This window comes from Stegostoma tigrinum, chromosome 40, assembly GCF_030684315.1.
Source record: "Stegostoma tigrinum isolate sSteTig4 chromosome 40, sSteTig4.hap1, whole genome shotgun sequence".
Lineage (NCBI taxonomy): Eukaryota > Metazoa > Chordata > Chondrichthyes > Orectolobiformes > Stegostomatidae > Stegostoma > Stegostoma tigrinum.
In genome coordinates this window covers 16454606-16479389 of record NC_081393.1, presented here as the reverse complement: position 1 = coordinate 16479389, position 24784 = coordinate 16454606, and the positions used below count along the sequence as shown (strand labels likewise).

Below are 24784 nucleotides of genomic sequence, written 5' to 3'. Positions count from 1 at the left end.
CAATCACGTTATCTCCCCTCTTCCCCAACTTCCTTCTTCTGGTTGGCTTGTGCCAGGGATTGCGGTGTCCAATTGGTTTAATCTCATGTCAATCATTCGAGGGCGGTTTCCGCAGCTGGTTTTGATGAGCAGAAGGTAGGAGGAACTGCAGATGCTGGTGAATCTGAGATAACAAGGTGTAGAGCAGCAGGAAAGCTGATGTTTCTGGCCTAGACCCTTCTGATGTTGCTTGGCCTGCTGTGTTCATCCAGCTCTAAACCTTGTTATCTTTGATGAGCAGAAGGCAAGTTGACTTCTATGACGTCTGGGTGAAGTTTGTGAAGAAACATCAATTTAGTTTTTTTGCACAAAAGGATGGGTCAGGAGACCAACCAAAATCTGTTAAAGGTCACTTGAAGAAGTGCTTGAGATAATGCTGCAGAAGCTGGGATCCCATCCCCAAGTCACCCATTGTTTATGCATGCATTGTACCTGACACAGGTCTGGCTTCCTCAGAGCCAGCTGTCAGGGTGAGCAGAACCTCTGACACTGGCGGTGGCCATGGTGCAGGGGACTCCCGGTTGAGGGGTCTGTGTGGGTTCAGCATGGGATTTGGCAGCATTAGCATGGTGGGGCCCAGTGGTGAAGGGATGGCACCTAAGCAGTGGCAGCTCCTACGTTGGTGTGAGTGGGGGTCTGTCTTTCAGTTACAGGCAGCTAGGTGCTGGTGTGGAGTGGGATATTTTTATTTATTAATTTGTGGCATGTGACTGACACTGGCTGGCCAGCATTCATTGCTCGTCCCTAGCTGCCCTTGAGAAGGTGGTGGTGAGCTGCCTTCTTGAACCGCTGCGGTCCACCTGCCATTAAGGGAGGGAATTCCAGGATTTTGACCCAGCAATGGTGAAGGAGTAGGCATTATATTTCAAAGTTAAGATGCTAAGTGACTTGAGGGTTACTTGCAGGTGCTAGTATTCCCACCTGCCTGCTGCCCTTGTCCTTTTAGATGCAAGTGATTGTGGGTTTGAAAGGTGATATCTGGGGATATATTTTTGGTGAATTTCTACAGTATATCCTGTAGATAGTACATGCTGCTGCTACTGAGCATTGGGGTTGGAGGAAGTCAGTGCTTGTGAATGTAGTGCCAAACAAGTGGGTTGGAAGGACTGTTACACCGAACTTCAGATTTTTCTAATTTATTCCTATGATCCTAAGCCTATGCTAGACTTTGTATTTCTTTATATTGCAAATTTTGTGCTTAAGAGTCTGTACCTAGGAATCTTTGTACCTAAGATTGCACCAGATGTGATGGCTTGTAAACTTTTCACTGTACTCCAGAAAGATATACTGATATTGGATGCAGTCTAGAGAAGGTTCACTAGCCTGGTCAGGATATGGAGGGACTGTCCTATGAGGAGAGGTCAAGCTGGTTGGGCTGAACTGAAACCTTATTGAAATATATATTCTTACAGGGACAAGATAGATCTGAAAAAAATTGCTCCCCCTTGTGGAAGAGTGTAGGACCAGATGGCATCATCTGAGAAAGGGAATTGAAGCTTATCAGGATAGGGCAGAAAAGTGAAGCTGAGGATTACCAGATCAACCATGATCTCGTTCAACTTTGAAGCAGACTTGATGGGCCAAATGCCATTCCTTTGCTCCAGCGTCATATGGTCTTAGGGTTAGCAACACTTGGCGCAGCTCATCTCCCACTCAGGGATAGCAGTCTGTGCTGCATTTGCTAAATGGGCTGAGAATGTGCATGATTTGCTGAGCTCTGTGTCTCATGGGCCCACATCTGGCCCACTGAGATTTTTGTTTTTTGTTATTGCTTACATTGCCCTTTCAAATGGTCAGCCTCTGAGGTCACAGCAATCAGCAACTGTCATCCAGTTAGCAGTAAAATGTCTGCCATATTCACATCACTCAAGTTCCCTTGTTGTGGATACCCAGGAGGTCATGACCCAGTGAGTTCCACTGTACAGGAGACCTTTTGGACATGAAGTTATCACCCATTCAATGAATGTCGCCAAGCCAGCACTGGCTTAGCAATGAGTGTAAGATAATTGTATTAACACAGTCCAGAACCTTTGTGTTGATGGCATCAGCTTTACCAAGAGATACTTGGGACATGTCTGAAACAGTGAAAGTGGAAACTGTTGAGTGTTTTCTTCCCCCAGAAGTGTGTTTTGTGCGCGCATGCTTAAAAATTCAGCGTTTGTTGTTCTCAGTCAGGTTGCTTCTCCATTCTGTCTCTTACTCGGTCTGGACATGACAGCTGCTACTGTGATGAAGGTTTCAGCATTAAGTGACACATTGCTGGTGACATTGGAGCCTAGGTATGTGAGACTATTAACAATCTCCAGTGTCACATTGTCAACCTTGATCGATGACGGCACAGCATCATCCTAGGCTATGAAACTTGTCTTCCTGTATCTGTTGGTTAACTAACATCTGTACAGATGTGAGAGTCTGATTCTGTTCCTCAGTATGAAATGTTGGCGTGGATGATAATCAACATCATAAAAAGAAGAGCCGAAAGAAATGTGAAAGCTGTAAATCAGGAGCAAAAACAGAAGTTGCTGGAAAAGCTCAGCAGGTCTGCTGGTATCTGTGAAGAATAAAAATCGGAGTTAAATTTTTGGGTCCGGTGACCCTTACCCTGGACCCAGAATGTTAACTCTGATTTTTTTTTGTCTGGATGTTGCCAGAGCTGCTGAGCTTTTCCAACAACTTCTGTTTTTGTTCCTGATTATAAAAAGAAGTTTATCTGATCATTTATCTCATTACTGTTTGTGGGATCTTTGTGTGCAAAGTGGTTGCCATGTTTTCTACATTACTACAATGACTATACCTCAAAAATTATAACTAAAGTACTTTGGGATGGCGTGAATCACTGAAAGACACTATAGAAATGCCAGTCTTTCCTCCTATTATCACTTTCCACAGATGCTACCTGACTAGTATTTCTACATTTTCTGTTTTAAGATCAGATTTCCAGCATTCTTTCAAATAGTTTCATATTAAGAGTAAGTGTAATTTAAACCTATCTTAAAAAATCTCAAAGCTGTGGTTTGTTCTTGATTTTTAAAAAATTTTATGACTTGGCGTTTCTTGCCAGTGTTTGTTTCACTAAGAGCACAAGTTGTGGTGTGCGACACAATGCTTTCATTCAAATACTTAGGAGTCATGATTCTCAGTTGACATTTAGTTACTGAATAGAAAATATTGAAATATAATTTTTGTACTTTCCAACATGTAATTTCTTGGGGAACCTTGAGTTATTATGACACAGGAGGCTGTTCAGCCCATCAAGTCCATTCCACCCTAATGAGATCCATATGCTTTCTCTATCATCACCACCACCCTGCAGATTTATTCTTCCTTCCAGAATCTCAATTTCCTTTGAAATCACTGATCATCTCTGCTTCCACCTTGAAGGCAGTGGGAACTATAGGTCAGTTAGCTTAACTTTGGTAGTGGAGAAAATGCTAGAATCTGTCATTAAGGAAGAAATAGCAAGACATTTGGCTATGAACTGTCCCATTGGGAGCACCCAGCATGGGTTCATGAAGAGTAGGCCATGTTTAATTAATTTGGTGGAATTCTTTGAGGACATTACTTGCTTGGTGGACAATGGGGAACCTGTGGATGTGGTGTATCTGGATTTCCTAGAAGGCATTTGACAAGGTGCCACACAAAAGGTTGCTACATAAGATAAAGTTGCATGGTATTACAGGCAATGTGTTGGCATGGATAGAGGATTGGTTGACCAGTAGAAAGCAAAGAATAGGCTAAATGGGTGTTTTTCTAGTTGGTGGTCAGTGGCTACTGGTGTGACACAGGGATCAGTGTTGGGACCGCAATTGTTTATAATTTACACAGATGATTTGAAGTTGGGGACTAAGTATGGTGTATCAAAATTTGCAGATGTCACTAAGGTGAATGTAGAACAAAGTGTGCAGAAGACACTGAAAGTCTGCAGAGGGAGATAGATAGTCTAAGTGAGTGGGCAAAGGTCTGGCAGATGGAGTGCAATGTCGACAAGAGTGAGGTCATCCATTTTGGTAGGAATAGCAGCAAAATGGACTATGTTTTAAATGGTAAAAAATTGCAGCACACTGCTGTGCAGAGGGACTTGGGTGTCCTTGTGCACGATTCGCCAGAAGTAGGATTGCAGGTGCAGCAGGTAATTAAAAAGGCAAATGGAATTTTGTCTGGTATTGCTAGAGGGATTGAGTTTAAAAACAGGGAGGCTGTGCTGCAACTGTATAGGGTCCTGGTGAAGCCACACCTGGAGTACTGTGTGCAGTTTTGGTCTCCTTAATTGAGCAGAGATATACTAGCACTGGAGGGGGTGCAGAGGAGATTCACTCGGTTGATTCAGAGTTGAGAGGGTTGGATTATGAGGAGAGACTGAGTAGACTGGGATTATACGCATTGGAATTCAGAAGAATGAGGGGAGATCTTACAGAAACATATTAGATTATGAAGGAAAGAGATAAGGTGGAGGCAGGGAGGTTGTTTCCACTAGCAGGTGAAACTAGGACTAGAGGGCATTGCCTCAAAATAAAGGGAAGCAGATGAAGGACTGAGGTCAGGCAGAATTTCTTCACCCTAAGGGTTGTGAATCTGTGGAATTCCCTGCCCAGTGAAGCGGTTGAAGCTACCTCACTGAATGATTTTAAGGCAAGGCTAGATAAATTTTTGAACAGTAAAAGAATTAAGGGTTACGGTGAGTGGGTGGGTTAAGTGGAGCAGAGTGTCAAAAAGATCAGCCATGATCTTATTAAATGGCGCAACAGGCTCGAGGGTCCAGATGGCCTATTCCTGCTCCTAGTTCTTATGTTCCTGTGAACTAGGAATCATGTCTGAATACCTTAGAAATGCACAATATCACATTGAAATTTGTCACAAATGCTGTATATTGTTAGTCACTATCTAACTGCAGGTTCTTACAGGGATGGTAGGAACTGCAGATGCTGGAGAATCTGAGCTAACAAGGTGTAGAACTGGATGAACACAGCAGGCCAGGCAGCATCAGAGGAGCAGGAAGGCTGACGTTTCAGGCCTAGACCCAGATTGTCCTTCACGGGCCGCTCTCAAAAGCATTTCGCCAACCCTATATGATCATTAAGACTGTACGATTCGGAAACATAAAATGGAATTTGGATGAAGGTGTTATAAACGTCAGAAAGGACACAAGATATAATTCTTACATGTCATGTTGTCTTTTATTACAATGAGAAAACAACGTGTTAAAACCAAAAATGTTCAGCAGGTCTAGCAGCATCTGTGGGGGGGGGGGGGGAGAGAGAGAGTTGACGTTAAAGTCAGATATGCCACTTTTTCAGAGCTGAGTTGCGTGGGTGGGCGGAAAATGTGTGAAAGTTATGACATTAACGTTGCTGATGGAGGGGGAGGAGGAGCGAGTGGTGCACATGGTGAAAGTGCTTGGAGTACCTTTTGTGTTGCGGTGGGGGGGGGAACCATTATTTCGAATCCAATGTGGCGGCCGGACGATGCTCGCGGTTGCCCAGAAGATGGCGGCGCGCTGGTGACGGGAGCGGGGCGGCCGCCGGACCGAATGGCCCAAGCATTCTCCGAGGGGCCGGAGGCAGGTGGTGGTTTCGCCCTTTAAAGGGAAGGAGGGTGGGGAAGTCTGTATTTTGTTTAGTTGTGCTTTTTTTTGGTCTCTGCTGCCGTCTTGTCCCTTTGGGCAGCGCTGTGCTCGCGGTTACAGGTTAAACCGCTAGGGGGGGGGCTTGAGGGAAGCCGTGGGGTGAGGAAGGTGCATTCTACGCATGCGCGAATGCCGGCTGCCGGCTCCAGTGAAGGCAGAGGGTCCCATTGCCCTGGCTGTGCCTTGGGGTGTTCACAAAAGCAACGGGCCGCAAGGTAGTTGCTTTCTCCCCCTCGCAGACAGAGTCAGAACTCTTTCCACGACCTCATGGACCCATCAGTAAACCCCCAACTCCCACCCCACTGTCAAGTGGTGGTGCTGTCTCGAGGGGCCGAATGGCCTACTCCTGCACCTGTTGTCTATTGCCTAACATCATCAGGAGAAATACCATTGACCATGAGTAGTGGTTGAACGGGTTGGCAGTCCACACATTGGAATTTACAAGAACGATGGGTGACCTCTTTGAACGATGTGGGATTTTTCAGGGAAATTGCATGAAGAACCGCAGATCTCAGACTTCTGCTTGGGGACTGTGCAGCCTTCAGGACTGAATGTTGAGCTCAAAAGCCTAAACACCACCCTCTAAGTTTTTTACTGAATGGGAGTTGTTTGTTTCTGGTTCCTGGGTGTCATGGTAGAGCGCAAGACAAATGGGGAACTGCAAACGAAAGTACACCAAAGACCCACACACACAGACCAGGCATTGAACTCCAACACGAACCATCCCAGCACTCTCAAATGAAGCTGTGTGCGAACACTATTTAAAAGGGCAACAACACACTGCAGCAGCATGGAACTACGCCAAGAGGAAGAAGAATACCTCTTCCAAGTGTTCAAGGATAATGGATATCCAAAGAACTGGGTCAGGAGATGCCTACAGGAACAGTATCAGAAAGATTCTACACGCCCCAACACACTCATCTCACTACCCTACATCAGGGATGCCTCTGAACTCACCACAAGACTCCTATGACCGCTGGGCATCAGAGTGGCACACAAGCCCACATCAACCCTATGACAAGTGCTCACCCGAACTAAAGACCCACTCCCCAATGGACAGGACCAACGTCATCTACAAGATGCCCTGCAGAGAATGTGAGAAACGTCGGACAAACAAGAAGGAAACTAACAATAAGAATACGTGAACACCAACTGGCACCAAAAGACACGGCCACACGCACTCATCTCAATCCACGTGGACAAAGAGACCTATGACTTCAACTGGGACAACACCAAGATCCTGGGACAGGCTAGGCAGAGACAAGCACAAGAATTCCTGCAAGCACGGCACTCCACGAAGCATGTTATTAATAAACACATTGAACTCGACCCCATATACATTCCACTACGGAGGAAACCCAGAAGTGAGGCAATCCATTGGAATGGACCCCAGAGTTTAAAAACCAGGCGGGAAAACACACTGACGCTTCATCAGAGGCTGCACTGAGGATGTTACCAAGCACGGTACCGAAACATCTGCAGAATGACAAACCATCTTAGCGAGCCAACCAACCTGAGCACCCACAACCCAAGCTACAGATCTACTCCAAAACCTTAATTGCCACCTTTTCCTAGCTACTACCAGTTTACAAAGAAGGGTCACGAGAGCGGATGCATTAAGTTTGCTTTCTCTCCACAGCCCAGCAATTTTGATTCTGTAATTCATAAGGGCCTTTACAGGGCCAATGATGAGAATATATTTCCCCTCATTGGAGAGTCTAGGACCAGAGAACATTGTCTCAGAATAAAGCAGAGTCAATTTAGCACTAACATGAGGGGGAATTTCTTACCTCGGAAGTTTAAGTGTCTTTGGAGCTCCTGGCCAATGCACTGTGGAGGCAGAGTATGTATTGAAGACTGACTTAGATTACTGGCTAGCAGGGAAAAGGCAGAAAAGTGGACATGAGGAATGTTAGCTCAGTATGCTGCTATTAAACGGCGGAGCAGACTTGCAGAGGCAAACAGCCGACTCCAGTTCCAATTTCTTACGGACCAGAAACTGAACTGGAATAACCGTTTCAATACTGTGGCCATGAGGACAGGTTAGAGGCTGGAAATCCCGCAGTGACCACCTTGTCTCCAGCCAGCTTTTTGGTCTCGGGGACTACCAGATAGACTAAAAGCCAGTTGCTGTCACGTTTTTTTATTGATTGTTTGGAAGTCACTGGCAGGTTTTGACACCTACGGTTTGATTTCTTTTTTCTCACTTCAGGTTAACACAAAATGAACATGCTGCTGAATGAAATTTCCAAGGAGGCAGTGGTGCGGCCACTGAGCCGGAAAGAGGTGCTGGGGATGCTCTTCCGTCTCACGGTATTTGGTGCTGCCGCGTACTTTGGTATCAAATGGATGGTGGATACCATAGATCCAACACGGAGACAGAAGGTGGAGAACAAGAAAAGGGTATGGTTGTCAAATATGAGTCACTGTGAAGTGCTGGTACTGCTCCTTACTGACATAAACGTGTTTGGGATTGTGAGGCTAGGAGATCACAAAAGCCCCTCTCAACGAAGGTCAGGGCAGTTGAATGTTCCTCCTGCAGAATGTGGGAGGTAAGGGTCACCACTAGTGTCCCTGCTGACTACATCTGCGGGAAGTGCACCCAACTCCAGCTCCTTGAAAACCGCGTTAGGGAACTGGAGCTGGAGCTGGATGAACTTCGGATCACTCGGGAGGCAGAGGGCGTTATTGAGAGGAGTTACAGGGAGGTAGTCACTCCTCAAGTACAGGAAAAAGGCAGATGGGTTACGGTCAGGGGACGGAAAGGGAACCGGCAGGCAGTGCAGGGATTCCCTGTGGCCATTCCCCTCAACAATAAGTATACCGTTTTGGATACTGTTGGGAGGGGGGACTTACCGGGGAAAGCAGTGGGGCGCAGGTCTCTGGCACAGAGTCTGTCCCTGCTGCTCAGAAGGGAAGGGGGAAGAGGAGCAGAGCATTAGTCATTGGGGACTCCATAGTTAGGGGGACAGATAGGAGGTTCTGTGGGGACGAGAGAGACTCATGGTTGATGTGTTGCCTCCCAGGTGCCAGGGTGCGTGTTGTCTCTGATCGTGTTTTTGGGATCCTTAATGGGGAGGGGGAGCAGCCCCAAGTCATGGTCCACATTGGCACCAACGACATAGGTAGGAAGAGAGATGGGGATTTAAGGCAGAAATTCAGGGAGCTAGGATGGAAGCTTAGAGCTAGGACGAACAGAGTTGTTGTCCCTGGTTTGCTGCCTGTGCCACGTGCTAGTGAGGCGAGGAATAGGGAGAGAGAGGAGTTGAACACGTGGCTACAGGGATGGTGCAGGAGGGAGGATTTTGGATTCTTGGATAACTGGGGCTCTTTCTGGGGTAGGTGGGACCTCTACAAGCAAGATGGTCTTCACCTGAACCAGAGGGGTACCGATATCCAGGGGGGAAAATTTGCTAAGGCTGTTTGGGTGGGTTTAAACTAATTCAATAGGCGGATGGGCACCAAAATTGTAGTTCGACTGTAGAAAAGGTTGAGAGTGGGGTGGTCCGAAATAAAGTTTCAGGGAAGCAAGATGGCACCGGCAAGCAAGAGGTTGGTTTGAAGTGTGTCGACTTCAATGCCAGGAGCGTCCGGAATAAGGTGGGTGAACTTGCAGCATGGGTTAGTACCTGGGACTTCGATGTTGTGGCCATTTCAGAGACATGGATAGAGCAGGGACAGGAATGGTTGTTGCAGGTTCCGGGATTTAGATGTTTCAGTAAGAACAGAGAAGATGGTAAAAGGGGCGGAGGTGTGGCATTGTCGGTCAAGGACAGTATTACAGTTGCAGAAAGGATGTTTAGGGACTCGTCAACTGAGGTAGTATGGGCTGAGGTTAGAAACAGGAAAGGAGAGGTCACCCTGTTGGGAGTTTTCTATAGGCCTCCGAATAGCCTCAGAGATGTAGAGGAAAGGATAGCAAAGATGATTCTCGAAAGGAGTGAGAGAAACAAGGTAGTTGTCATGGGGGACTTCAACTTTCCAGATATTGACTGGGAACACTATAGTTCGAGTACTATAGATGGGTCAGTTTTTCTCCAGAGTGTGCAGGAGGGCCTCCTGACACAGTATGTAGATAGGCCAACAAGGGGCGAAGCCACATTAGATTTGGTACTGGGTAATGAGCCCGGCCAGGTATTAGATTTGGAAGTAGGTGAGCACTTTGGTGATAGCGATCACAATTCTGTTATGTTTACTTTAGTGATGGAAAGGGATAGGTGTATACCACTGGGCAAGAGTTATAGCTGGGGGAAAGGCAATTACAATGAGATTAGGCAAGATTTAGGGAGCATAGAATGGGGAAGGAAACTGCAGGGGATGGGCACATTAGAAATGTCGTGCTTATTCAAGGAAAAGCTCCTGTGTGTCGTAGATAAATATGTACCTGTCAGGCAGGGAGGAAGCCGTAGAGTGCGGGAGCCATGGTTTACGAAGGAGGTGGAATCTCTGGTCAAGAGGAAGAAGAAGGCTTATGTTAGGATGAGATGTAAAGGCTCAGTTAGGGCACTTGAGGGCTACGAGCTAGCCAGGAAAGACCTGAAGAGAGAGCTCAGAAGAGCCAGGAGGAGACATGAGAAGTTGTTGGCGGATAGGATCAGGGTAAACCCTAAGGCTTTCTATTGGTATTTAAGGAATAAAAGAATGACGAAAGTAAGATTAGGCCCAATCAAGGATAGTAGTGGTAAGTTGTGTGTGGAGTCAGATGAGATGGGGAAGCGCTAAATGAATATTTTTCAACAGTATTCACTCTAGAAAATGACAATGTTGTCGAGGAGAATACTGAGATACAGGCTACTAGACTAGGTGGGATTGAGGTTCACACGGAAGAGGTGTTAGAAATCCTACAGAGGGTGAAGACAGATAAGTCCCCTGGGCAGGATGGGATTTATCCTCGGATCCTTTGGGAAGCCAGGGAGGAGATTGCCAAGCCTTTGGCATTGATCTTTAACTCGTCATTCTCTACAGGAATAGTGCCAGATAACTGGAGGATAGCAAATGTGGTTCCCCTGTTCAAGAAGGGGAGTAGAGACAACCCTGGTAATTATAGACCAGTGAGCCTTACCTCAGTTTTTGGTAAAGTGTTGGAAAAGGTTATAAGGGATAGGATTTATAATCATTCAGAAAAGAATAAATTGATTGGGGATAGTCAGCACGGTTTTGTGAAGGGAAGTTCGTGCCTCACAAACCTTATTGAGTTCTTTGAGAAGGTGACCAAACAGGTAGATGAGAGTAAACCGGTTGATGTGGTGTATATGGATTTCAGCAAGGCGTTCGATAAGGTTCCCCACAGTAGGCTATTGTACAAAATGCGGAGGAATAAAATTGTGGGAGATATAGCAATTTGGATCGGAAATTGGCTTGCTGAAAGAAGACAGATGGTGGTAGTTGATGGGAAATGTTTATCCTGGAGACCAGTTACTGGTGGTGTACCGCAAGGGTCGGTGTTGGGTCCACTGCTGTTTGTCATTTTTGTAAATGACCTGGATGAGGGCATAGAAGGATGGGTTAGTAAATTTGCAGACGACACTAAGGTTGGTGGAGTTGTAGATAGTGACGAAGGATGCTGTAGGTTGCAGAGAGACATAGATAAGCTGCAGAGCTAGGCTGAGAGGTGGCAAATGGAGTTTAATGCGGACAAGTGTGAGGTGATGCACTTTGGTAGGAGTAACCGGAAGGCAAAGTACTGGGCTAATTGGTAAGATTCTTAGTAGTGTAGATGAGCAGAGAGATCTCGGTGTCCATGTACACAGATCCTTGAAAGTTGCCACCCAGGTTGACAGGGCTGTTAAGAAGGCATACAGTGTTTTAGCTTTTATTAATAGAGGGATCGAGTTCCAGAACCAAGAGGTTATGGTGAAGCTGTACAAAACTCTGGTGCGGCCATACTTGGAGTATTGTGTACAGTTCTGGTCACCGCATTATAAGAAGGACGTGGAAGCTTTGGAAAGGGTGCAGAGGAGATTTACTAGGATGTTGCCTGGTATGGAGGGAAGGTCTTACGAGGAAAGGCTGAGGGACTTGAGGCAGTTTTCGTTAGAGAGAAGAAGGTTGAGAGGTGACTTATTTGAAACATATAAAATAATCAGAGGGTTAGATAGGGTGGGTAGGGAGAGCCTTTTTCCTAGGATGGTGACGGCGAGCACGAGGTGGCATAGCTTTAAGTTGAGGGGTGAAAGATATAAGACAGATGTCAGAGGTAGTTTCTTTACTCAGAGAGTAGTAAGGGAATGGAACGCTTTGCCTGCAACGGTAGTAGATTCGCCAACTTTAGGTACATTTAAGTCGTCATTGGACAAGTATATGGACGTACACGGAATAGTGTAGGTTAGATGGGCTTGAGATCAGTATGACAGGTCGGCACAACATGGAGGGCCTGTACTGTGCTGTAATGTTCTATGTAAAATTGTTTGAGATCGGCCCATCATGTCCTCTCATCAGAAATATGGTTAATCGTTTCAACTGCCATCTTGTACGAGCACAGAGCCCTTCAGAAGAATGCTCGCTCTCTAATTTTTCTTCTTAGCTGCGACTTCTGAATTGTTAACTTGGACTGACTGTTGTTTGCACCTGTTGGTCTAGTGAAGAAAAAGTGTGGGGCTTCCTGTTCGACTGGAATGGCTGGAAAAATACAGTATGTCTGGCAGCATCTATGGAGAGAAAACAGAGTTAATGTCTTGGGTCCAGTGACCATCCTTCAGAACTTTACCCAAAATGTTAACTCTACTTTCTGTCCACAGATACTGCCAGATCAACTGTGTGTTTCCCAGTCATTTTTAGTCTTGCTTCTGATTCCAGTGTCTGCAGTTCTTTGGGTTGTTTTTTGTTGCCATTTCAACCTCTCCCTGTCCCTCATTACTTTAATCAGTTTAGACACCTGTAGCACAGTTTATAATGTCCACTCTTCACTGGTGTCGTGCTTGACTGCAGCCAACGTATGATGTTGAACTGTCCTCTAGGCAGCACAGCTGATGAAACAGATTGGTGTGGAAGGAATCAAGCTCTCAGAGCATGAATTGATGATAGCAACTCATTTGGTGGATCCCAGAACACTAAAGGGGGTGAGTGTTTTCTCTTGGTGTCTCTTGATTTATTAAGTCAGTGACGTATCATTGGCCACCTACTCATCTAAGTTGGTCTGTGCTGGTGTGTATGGCACTATGAGCTGTTCAATAGAAGTGTCCCAACCCATAGCCTCGGCTTTCCTGTTCATCTGATGCTGCCTGGCCTGCTGTGTTCTTCCAGCTCCGTACTTTGTTATCTCTTATTCAATACAAGACTCCCTATTGTTCATCTGCTATTGCACAGAATGAAGTATTTGCTATGTGTTTGGCTATAGAGTTCTTTGGTAGAGACATTAAGATGTACTTGATTGGAGTTTTTTGATTCAACCTGTATTACTTCCATCTCTCCATCGAAATATTTTCGGTTTGAGCCCAACATTTAAACTGAGACAACAGAGAGAGGATACAGGCAGAAGTCCTGTACCTAAGGGCGGATGTTTAAAAAATCTGCTTGATTAGGTAGTTTAAACAGACATTGAATCATAACTCTCAATAAGCGTATAGCTTTAGATTGTCAAATGTTTCAGACATTTTGATTTCAACAAGAATCAAACATGCCCATTCAGTTTGAATGGAAGCAGGCTGAGGGACTTTGAAGTAATTGGAAGTAGTATATCAGGGCAACAATGTAATGAAAGGAAGAGGGGCAGAATTTATGGATTAGTTGCCTTGGTAACAAATCTTGTTGGCCAAGAGAAAAAGGAATGAGTGTTTCCTCCAAGTGCAATAAGCCAGCCAGCAAAACATTGCTCTCAATCTCTCTACTCCCTCACTTACCGTGGTGGGGGCAAATTGAACTCCACCACCACCACCAGAATCAATCTCTGTCCTTTAGCTGAACCCATCAATTTCGGCTCAAGGTCAGTGGCTTCATAAGCAAATCAGTCAAGAGATAGGAGCTATTGTTAAATGAACCCTCCAGTTAATTTCTGAAGGTATTCAAGAAATGCATTTCTTTGGGTAGCCCAGCCTACAAAATGCCATCACCCCACCCCACAGAGCTCTCTATTAGCGGAAAGATGGGGCCTAAAAATCCCAAAGCATGACCAGAAAATATCCTGGGAATTTATGGTGTTTTGATTAATGCCTCCTCGTAAGATGGGTTAACTGCTCGTTCATTACAATGCCATTTAGATTGCTGTCACATTTGGGTCCAGCCCAGTCAATACTGTTGTCTTTGTTTCTTGACACATTCCAATAGGTGACCTGGCGGGATGTTGCTGGGCTGGACGAAGTTATCACTGAACTGCAGGAAACAGTAATTCTCCCATTCCAGAAGAGACACTTATTCCGTGAGTCCAAACTCTTCCAGCCACCAAAGGGTGAGGTTTGATTTGTACTTGAGATGGGCTTGCTAATATCTGATATGCAGTGCAGGGTTTGGTGATGATGTTTGTGTCTCAACATGAGATTGAGTGGTATCGAACACAACAGAACATTTTCTGTTCTTGCTTGTCTGGTACAGCATGGGGGTTGGATACAGAATCAAACTTTTTTGTAGAATCCCTGCAGTGCAGATAGAGGCCATTTGGCTCATCGAGTGTGAACAGACCCACCAAAGAGCATCCCATCCAGACCCACCCTACCCTCATAATCTTGTGTTTTCTGTGGCTAATCCACCTATGTATATATCCTTGAACACTGTAAGCAACAAACATGGCCTATTCACCTAACTTTTAACAAAGGCAAAAATGCTGGAAAAGCTCAGCAGGTCTCGCAACATAGAACATAGAACAGTATGGCGCAGAACAGGCCCTTCGGTCCTCAATGTTGCGCCAACCTGTGAACCAATCTAAGCCCCTCCCCCTACACGATCCCGTCATCATCCATATGCTTATCCAAGGACTGTTTAAATGCCCGTAATGTGGCTGAGTTAACTACATTGGCAGGCAGGGCGTTCCACGTCCTTACCACTCTGAGTATGGAACCTGCCTCTGACATCTGTCTTAAATCTGTCACCCCTCAATTTGTAGCTATGCCCCCTTGTACAAGCTGACGTCATAATCCTCGGAAAAAGACTTTCACCGTCCACCCTATATAATCCTCTGATCATCTTGTATGTCTCTATTAAATCCCCTCTTAGCCTCCTTCTCTCCAATGAGAACAGACCCAAGTCCCTCAGCCTTTCTTCTTAGGGCCTGCACTCCAGACCAGGCAACATCCTGGTAAATCTCCTCTGCACCTTTTCCAATGCTTCCACATCCTTCCTGTAATGGGGCGACCAGAACTGCACGCAATATTCCAAGTGAGGCCGCACTAGCATCTTGTACAGTTGCAGCATGACATCACGGCTCTGGAACTCAATCTTTCTACCAATAAAACCTAAAACACCGTAAGCCTTCTTAACAGCACTATCAACCTGGTTGGCAACTTTCAGGAATCTTTGTACATGGACACCAAGATCCCTCTGCACATCCACACTACCAAGAATCTTTCCATTAACCCGGTAGTCTGCCTTCCTATTATTCCTCCCAAAGTGAATCACCTCACATTTCTCTGTATTAAACTCCATTTGCCACCTATCAGCCCAATTCTGCAGTTTATCCAAGTCTCCCTGCAACCTGCAACATTCCTCCACACAGTCCACCACTCCAGCGACTTTAGTGTGTCATCTGCAAACTTACTAACCCATCCACCTATGCCTGCGTCCAAGTCATTTATAAAAATGACAAACAGCAGTAGTCCTAAAACAGATCCTTGAGGCACACCACTAGTAACCTGACTCCAGGCTGAATATTTTCCATCAACCACCACTTGTTGCCTTCTTACAGAAAGCCAGTTTCTAATCCAAACTGCTAAATCTCCCTCAATCCCGTGCCTCTGTATTTTCTCCAATAGCCTACCATGTGGAACCTTATCAAAGGCTTTACTGAAGTCCATGTACACCACGTCAACTGCCCTTCCGTCATCTACATGCTTGGTCACCTTCTCAAAAAACTCAATGAGGTTTGTGAGACACGACCTGCCCTTGACGAATCCATGCTGATTATCTCCAATCAAATTGTTGATTGTTAGATGATTATAAATTTTACCTCTTATAATCCTTTCCAAAACTTTTCCTACAACAGATGTAAGGCTCACAGGTCTATAATTAGTTGGGTCGTCCCTACTGCCCTTCTTGAACAAGGGCTCAACATTTGCAATCCTCCATCTGTGAAGAGAAATCAGAGTTAACATTTTGGGTCTGGTGACACTTCCTCAGAACTAATGGTAGCTAGGAAAATATTGATTTTTATGCAGAAGGTAAGGTGGTGGGAGGGGTGTCAGGAGAAAAAGATAGGTGATTGGGGATAGAACCCAAAGACACAAGAACAGTTGGACAGACAAGAGTGGATCGTGATCTGGCTCGGACAGTGAATAGCTGTAAATGGTGACTGTTAATTGCTAACAATGGGTTGTGTGTCATAGCAGAGTGTGTGATCACAAGGCCTGGACTGGGGGCGGAAATCGGAGTACAAAGCAGAAACCCATGGAGACGCAGGGAGGGTGTGCAGACTCCACACAGACAGTCGCCCAAAGCTATTATTGAATGTGGGTCCCTGATGCTGTGAGACACCAGGTGCTAACCACTATGCCACCCCTGTATCCTTTTAAACTGAAAGTAAAGCTCCTCCACAGATGCTATCAAACACTGTTGGCATAAAATTAGTTACAGAGTAAAGTTTGCTCTATACTGTCCCCATTAGACATTCCTACAATAGATACAGTAGCGCTTTAGATATGGAGTAAAGCCCTGTCTAAAGTTCACGTCCAGGCAAGCACAGAGTTCTGCTTACATTTCTCTGACAGCATTACGTGTTTTTCAGTGATCAGAGTGTCTTTGCATCCGCAGCCTTGTGTTTCAACTGCAAGTCTAGTTCCTGTCTATCAGTTATAAGTTTGGAAAATCTCAGTAAAACCCAAATCAAAAGGCCTACCAATGTCTGAACAGTGAAAAGCCAATTGATTCTGATGCAGATCGTTGTGCCTGAAGACAATCTATCTAGATTTTCTTATTCAGATCCTGACTGTCTGCCTATTCATGTTGGATTTCAAATAGGGTTCTTCTTTCTCTGGTTATGTATAGGTGTGTTGCTGTATGGCCCTCCTGGTTGTGGGAAGACCCTCATTGCCAAAGCTATCGCAAATGTCACTGGCTGCCACTTCATCAACATGCAGGCCTCAGCATTAACCGACAAGTGGTACGGAGAGTCACAGAAGCTGACAGCTGCTGTCTTCTCTTTGGCTGCAAAAATTGAGCCTTGTATTGTCTTCATTGATGAAATAGGTAGGTGCTGACTTGCCAGAGAGTGATTATTCATGGATCAAGAACTACCTTTTCTGCCAGAGTCTGACAAAAAAGGGCCATCTGTAAGTATAAACCATGTTTTTCTCTTTTTGATTGATTTGAGCCTGTAACTCACTCTTGGGTATCTGATATTCAGAGTTAGCTGTTATGCACCTAAGCAGAGAAACTTGGTGCTGTGAGTGCGTAAATTACTGAAGGTGGCAGGGCAGGTTGAGAAAGCACTTAAGGAAGCATCAGGATCCTAGACTTCATAATAGGGAATGAAGTGCAAAAGCAGGGGATTTATTACAATGCTGTGCGAAACAGTGCTTTGACCTGAACTGGAGCGCCTTGTTCATTTCTGGGAACTGTATGAGGGTCATTGGAGAGGGTGTTGAAGAGATTCATGATAGTGATTCCAGAAGCTTCCATTTTGTAGAGAAGACCATAGGGTGTAGTAGCAGAAGTAGGCTGTTTGGTTCACTGAGTGCCATTCAATGTGATCATGGCTGATAGGATGATCCTAAACTCCACTTTCCTATCTTTTCTAATTAAAAATCTATCTGTCTCAACTTTGAATATACTTAACCACCAAACCTTGACAGCACTCAATGGTAAAACATTCCAAACTACCTTCAGAATAAATTTCTTCTTATCTCTGTTGAGTAGGCAACTCCCTACTTTGAGACTATACCCTCTAGGCCTGGACTGTCCCATAGGCAGAAGCATCTGTACTGGCAAGTCCATTAAGAATCTTACGTTTCAACAAGGTTGCCTCTTATTCTTCAAAGCTAAGAATACAGATTCAACATCTCCTGTCAAGAAAATCACTCCATTCCTGGTATCAACGTCATGAACCTTCTCTGGTCTGCCAACATGGTTGGTAGATCCCCAAGACAGTTCACAGTATTCCAGCTGTGGTCTGACTCGTGCCTTGTATAATTTAGCAAAACCTCCCTGTTTTTGTTCTCAATCCCCGTTGAAAAGTTGGAGAAATTCAGACAGTCTCCTTGGAGAAGTTCAGGCTCAGAGCAGATTTGATCGATCCAGAATGGTAGCCCTACAAGTGTTGTTATTGAGGCTAATAATGTGTAACAACTTGACCATCTGAGCTTCTTTAATCCTGTGTGCCCTGCCCTTTGTCTCATGCCAGTATGTATATTTTTGATTTTCAATCTATCAGATTCCTTTCTACGGAACCGTTCGTGCAATGATCATGAGGCAACAGCAATGATGAAAGCGCAGTTCATGAGCTTGTGGGATGGATTGAGCACTGACACAGATTGCCAGGTAGATGGGGTTCTGCCTGAAACCAGCAGAGTTTGGTCACTGGTGAAGAGGTAGAACTTTGGACACGCACAAAGCAGTGTGGAGTATCTGTACTGCTCATCACGGGCAATAGTAAAACCATGCATTTTAGCTGTAGAGGACCTCAGTTCCATAAGCGAAGTGAATGAAAAAGGAAGCCCACCCAATGGTTTGATTAAAAGCTAATTCTTTTAAAAATTTGCACGATCAATTCAGTTTCTTGTGTATTGCAAACAGGATTAATAAACAGCCAGTGTTAGCATCAAATTCTCTTAATCAGCAAGAAATACATTTTCCAGTTTCTCAGAAGGAGAATGTAGTAAATCTTCCGATCTTAAGTTTCCCATCTTTGTGCTTGATCTGTGCCTTAAGTTCCATTTTTTGTAGGTGATTGTGATGGGTGCTACAAACAGACCTCAGGATGTCGATCCAGCCATCTTGAGAAGGATGCCCAGCACATTCCATGTCAGTCTGCCTGTGAGTGTTTAGCAGTACTTTCATGAGCTGTTTTGGTGTCATCGTTGTTATGGCCGCAGTTGGAGACGTACAGCATTTTTCTATGGTCACAATGGAAGTAATAATTATTTTTCCAGTTACCAAGTTTAAATATCATATATGTGTCAATATATACACACACACAGACACAGACACTCGTTCTTTCAAGAAAATGAAAGATTTCTCTGCAGGTTGGAAAAAACACTGACCAATAATAAACAGCAAAATTGATACCTACCAGTTTCTTAATAAACATGGTGTATCGGTTTATTATCAAAGCAAAACATATTTGATGAAAATGCCATAATTGGTTAACAAGCACAGTCACTAATGTAGAAATGCAAATGTGAATCCTTCCCCAAAATTCATGTACATGTACACAAGCACCCATGGGCACCCACGCACACACATGGACACTTGTTCTTTCAGGAAAATGAAAGAAAAGTAGATTTCTCTGCAGGTTGATGTTCTGGAGAAAAAGACACTTAGACCAAGAGGTTATTCTTTAAGTAAAAGGAAGCATAGAATTTTCAGCTTTGCTCTGATTTTCTGGCATCTGTGGGCAAGACATTAGACATGCAAGGTTGTTTCAGTGCCTAAATCTGTCACCTTTGTGATCATTTATCAAATTTTGAAATGGGGGGTGTAACTACTGTAGTACACCAGGTCACATTTTCAGAACCCAAGACAAAACTTGTGGTATTAGAAGTGATGCCATGATTTGCTGAGACTGCCAATAGGTAGACTAGCAACCAATGTAAGATTAAAATGTCATGCTAATGGCTCATTTACATTCACTAGAAGTTGCATGCGTTCATACATCTTCTCTGCCAAATAAAAACAAATTGTTCAAGCCTTGTGCCCTGTTTCCAATAAGCTTTGGGGTGTCCAAAAAGCTATCGTTTCCCTATGCTTTCTGTCCCCACGCCTGTTGACTTACCAAACAATCTGTTGTCTACCTCATTGTGAAATTCAGTTGAAATTTGGCATTCTTGTGTTTGTTCGAGTGAATGCGAGACCTAAAGCATCGATAACCTCTCTCTCTCTCTCTCTCTCTTCAGCAACATTCAATAACCATTTCTCTGTAATCCCACAGAGGCAGAGACAGCGGTACGAGATTCTGAAGTTGATCCTTTCCAGTGAATGTGTATGTGTCTCACTTCTCCTCTTACTCACATTTGTCTGTCACCCACTGCATTTTCTGCTCTACCTTGGAGGTGGTTATTGATTAGTTTTTTTTGTCCCTCTGTTTAAAATATCCCTACCAGTTAAACAGTGATGTGAGACTGAAAGAAATAGCAGAGAAAACAGCCGGTTACTCGGGCAGTGATTTGCGGGAACTTTGCCGAGAGGCAGCCTTGCACCGACTCCGTGATTTTGTTCGGAAGGAGCAAATGCAGTGCATCGAGAGACAGCTGCAGGCTGATGACTACAAGGAAAGGTACCTCTCATTGCTGTGCCTTCGTTTCATTTGATAGTATTTGCATTTGATTTGGGGGTGTCTCCTAAGGGCAAAGCTTATCCCACAGTGTGAGACAGTTAATGATTGAAAGGAAGACAAAATGCATTAAAGACAGAGAAGACATCCCTTCATTGGAAAACAGAGGTGACTTGTGCCTTATGTCTTTGGATAATCCATGTTTTCTTCTTTCCGCTCTGTTGCCAGGGTTAGATTTTTCTTTCTCCTCATGGTCAAGACTTGTGACTTGGCTCTTGCTAAGCCAAGCCTCTGAGGACTGCAATGGAGTAAGGCCAAAACTTAATCAGTACCTTTGGAGCCATTGTCCAATGATTGAGGGGCTTTAGGAACTGAAAGAAGATTTTTCAGACAGGGAGGTGGTGGTGTACAATAGATCTTTTCCAAATGACAGCATTGAAATTTGAATCAATTTGAGTGATTGGGCTGCAACGTGAAGCAGCTGTCAATTTTCAGTCTGTGTCCTTGTATTTGTAAGGGATGATAATCTGATGCACGCTTTGTTTCTTTTCAAAGCTCCACCGATGAGGGTCTCCGAGCAATCACTCAGACAGACCTCTACCTGGCCTTGGAGAAGTTGAAAGAATCAAAGGCAGGAACTAATGCTCTGATACTGCAAGATACTCCTGTGGACTGAACGGAGCACACACTGAGCAATGTTGACCAACAGGTCTTACGTATACAAGTCACTTTTTTTTTGTTTTATGGGAAATTCTGTTGACTTTTGCATAGCTGTGGTCCAGTTAATTTTCACAAATTAACTACTGTCCCCTTGTGAAATTGGACTGCAAGAGACGCTGAACAGCATCAACCTTCATTTCTCTCTGACAATCAAACGCTCTTCGTGGGAAGAAGTGTGGAAAACACTGGCAGTATGCTGAGAGTAAAGTGGCTCATCAAACTGACTCATCTTAGTGCAAAACCTCATTTGGAGTGTAGTATTAGTGGAAAAGACTAGCAATTGTTGTCTCGCCCTTCCATTTCAGTGGAGACCCATTAAGTAGCTAAAAGTGAGGATGGCTGGGCTGTATTTTCCCATCCTGGCTCCTTTCCTGCATTTCTGGCTGTCACTGGGGTACCAATACCATCCACTATCTCACCAAATGTGATCTTTTCTCAGCGGGTGAGCTGGGGTAGCGCATGTCACCAAGCTTTTTTGATGGTGGGTAGGTACTGCCGATGGCCAAGGCTGTAATAGGAACAGGAAGCTTGCCCGATTTCTTCCCTACCTTAGTCCCCAACCCAAGTGGTCATGGAAATTAAAATTATAGGGGCAGACGAAGGATTAAATCTAGTGATCAGCAGGCAGTGTTGGAGAGGGGGAGAGCAGGGCAGGGAGGGGGTGTGTGGTTTATATATTGAAATGGGTGTTCTGTTTCAGCTGCCGTGTTAAGCCCCATCAGCCCTCTTTTGATGGTTTGACCTTGTTGGTTGGAAAGGAGTCAGCGTATCTTAAAAGCGCAGCAGGAATGTCTGGCCGACATTTCTCTTCTGACTGATGCCACAGAAGTTATAATTTGCCTTGCTGCTATTCGAGGGTGACTGTTTTCTGAACAGCGGCTGCAGTGCTGGTTTTGCAGTCGCCACTGATTGCATTCGCTTTCAGTGGAGCGTTAGCTTAACCCATTGGGTAGTGCTGTCTTTTTGCATTCCAAGTTGAGTATTTGACACTGCAGAGAATCAAGCACACAGTTCAGGATGGCACCTCGGCTCAGTGCTGAAGGAATGCTCTACTGTTGAGAGCGTGCAGTCTTGTCCACAGGTTCCTCAAACCGAGGTCCTGTCTGTCCCTTCGGATAGATGCGTGTAGATCCCCCAGCACAGAGAGGGAGAGCTATTCTCCTGGATAAGACTTAGTTTGCAACAAACCTAAGATAAAGCGGTCTTTTTCCATTTGTAATCACACTCTGGGCAAGTTAGCTGCTACATTTCTTGCATTCCAGCAATGACTGTCCTTCAAAGGTATTTCACTGGTTGGAAAGCGCTTTTGGATGACAGTTCGATTGAAGTGCAAATTGTTTCTAATAACCGATACTAATTTATCAGTTCCATTCACTATTTTCCTCTTCAGTTGCTTCATGAGGAATCCCCAGCTACTTCTGTGTTAACAACTTCACCACCTTTTCTTTATAGCTGTTTGTATAATACAATGTGTGGCTCAGTTTGTCAGATGGCTGGTGTGGATCAGACTGGTACAAGGTTCATTTCTTCTGGGATGGTTTCATGATTAATCTCCTCCTACCTGTGGTAGAGGTGAACAGGTACTGGGTTGGACTGAAGATGGATCTATTCACGTCTTTGTTTTTCTTAAGTACCTGACCACCGAATGGATAAACCTCATTACCTTTTCTTCAAGCTCTGACAGTTACATAAGGGCTATGGGTTCAAACTGGGGCAAAACTGGTCATCTCATCAGTTCACCTCTTGACCTTCTCTTTTTCTGGACAGAAGGATGCCCTCTTGATTCCTGTAACTTTTTTAAAGCTGTTGAGTACACTGGTGTTTTGTTTGCAATATGAACACCTAAACCTTACACAATATGCCGTGTAATCTAATCACGATACTAAATGAGTTCATCGTAATCAACCTGTTTTTGAATATGATTCCTCTGAAAGTAATTGCACTGTACTTTTTAAACCCATCATCCTGTGTTTCTAATTTTGATGATGTGTGAACCCATGCATCTGTATCGCTTTGTGCCTGTATCCTGTCACAATGACTGTGTGTTTCTCATGATTTCTCCTCTCGGAATGCATAATCAGCCCAAGTCTCTTTCTGTAAGCTCCCATTTAAAAAAAGGTGACTTATTTGATGGGCATCTGGAGAATGACCAGTAATGCAACTAGTGTCAGCATCTTTATTAGAGCACAACCATAAATAATCATGCATCTAATCACATCTTTGTTTTTCTTAAGTGGTCTTAACTGTGCACCAAATGAATAAACCTCATTTCCTTTTCTTCAAGCTCCAACAGCCACGTAAGGGTTCAAACTGGGGCAAAACTTATTTAGAACTGCTCTCCAGCTGCACTTTGCATAAGTAGTCACCAGCACATAGAATGGGTGTGAGAATGGCGTGGGAGTTAACAATGGGGCACTAATGAATGGATGAACCATAACAGACTAAATGACCTTCCTTGTCTGGATCAGTTATATGATTTAAAGGGCTATACTATAGCTTCCATAAACCTCTGCAGAGTGTGACTGTTGAATCTTACGATGTTCTGAGATATGCTTGTTTAGCACATATGACAAAAACATTGCGATATTTATAAGGAAACATTGTAATCAGCAAAACCCATGCTTTTGCAGGTCTTGAGTCATGTACTGTGTAGCAAGCGGCATGAGCAAGTCGTGCCACCTTCCAACTAAATGGGAGAGAAGCTGTTAACCAGTTTAGAAACCTGGAGTGAGTCTGATTGATAGAACAAGGCCAAATATGAGAGAAAGGTCACATCTTATTGCCCAGTTTTATGTTGAGTTATTTTACAGTTAACATTTTTACTGTACTGTGCGGTAAATTGGGTTTTCAAATTTCTAACAAAACCTTAACCGAACAAATTCTCTGAGAGCCCATGTAATTCTCTGAAGACCCAAGTTATGCTCTGAAGGTTAGTTTAGGTAAGGATTTTCACTGTATTATCTTCAAAATCAATTACTAACCAGATTTTTGTTTTTTTTTTAAAAGAAGCTCGTTTGTGAAAGAACTATTGGACAATTTTAAAAAAACCAGCCTTATCAGAACAGCTTAGTGGGAGTGGTTTAAGTGCATCAGTTTTGTTTCATTCACCTCCCCCTGAATGAGTGGTGGCCTTGAGATTTTGCAGATTCCAGCAGATTTTGATGAACTCAGGAGAGAAAAGGCTAGAAAAATAGGTGCTCCTGGTCATGAGAATGATCCTCCAATATTGCACTGCTTGGGACTGTAAGTCATGCATCGCTGCAATGATCTGCAAACGCTGCTGAAGTTGAGTAGAAATATTTATTTATTTCCAGTGTTAATTTATTGTTTGAACATGTTTATAATTTGCTATCATTGACCATTGTACAGTGGGAAAGGAACCTTTGTTTTGGTTGTCTGTTATGAGTATTCAATTGACTGCAATCGTTTATCAGTCCAAGTTTTCCTTGGATTTTCAGTAAATTAATGCTGTGAGATATTGTTATGAAATAAACAGATCTTGGTTTTGTTGTTGTTTACATCATTTCTGTTTTAAAGCAACAGATAATCCGTGTTAAAAACAGTTGTGTGCTGGAAATTCTCATCATCTGCAGAGGGAGAAATAGAGTTAAGGTTTCGGATCCAACATGACTCCTCTGGAGAAGTTTTGACTCTGTTTATTGCTCTGCAGATACTGCAAGATCTGCTGACTATTTCCAGCACTGCCTGTTCTTATTTCACATCTCCAGCATCTGCAGTTTTTTGCTTTTTGATTATTCAGGACGTGTTGCTTATGGCAAACTGAAGGACGGCAATGTTATGCAGTATTACAGGGAGTATATTACTCTGTTGCT

General features: G+C 44.2%; 1 protein-coding gene across 4 annotated transcripts; it reads left to right on the top strand.

The window, feature by feature from the left end:
- The first annotated feature begins 5492 nt into the window (after positions 1-5492).
- On the top strand, positions 5493-24458 carry LOC125448117 (outer mitochondrial transmembrane helix translocase-like). 4 transcript variants are annotated; one of them, XM_048523162.2, is made up of 10 exons: positions 5493-5596; positions 7875-8065; positions 12619-12720; positions 13925-14045; positions 16790-16990; positions 18174-18280; positions 18686-18775; positions 19890-19940; positions 20062-20234; positions 20787-24458. In XM_048523162.2, exons 2-10 carry the CDS (start codon positions 7886-7888, stop codon positions 20905-20907), a joined length of 1146 nt encoding a protein of 381 aa, XP_048379119.1. In that variant the 5' UTR covers positions 5493-5596; positions 7875-7885; the 3' UTR covers positions 20908-24458. The 4 variants fall into 4 exon arrangements, with proteins under 4 accessions (XP_048379119.1, XP_048379120.1, XP_048379122.1 ...); XM_048523163.2 differs by having other exon boundaries at positions 5495-5600; XM_048523165.2 differs by lacking the exon at positions 5493-5596 and adding an exon at positions 6613-7126.
- The last annotated feature ends 326 nt before the right edge of the window (positions 24459-24784 follow it).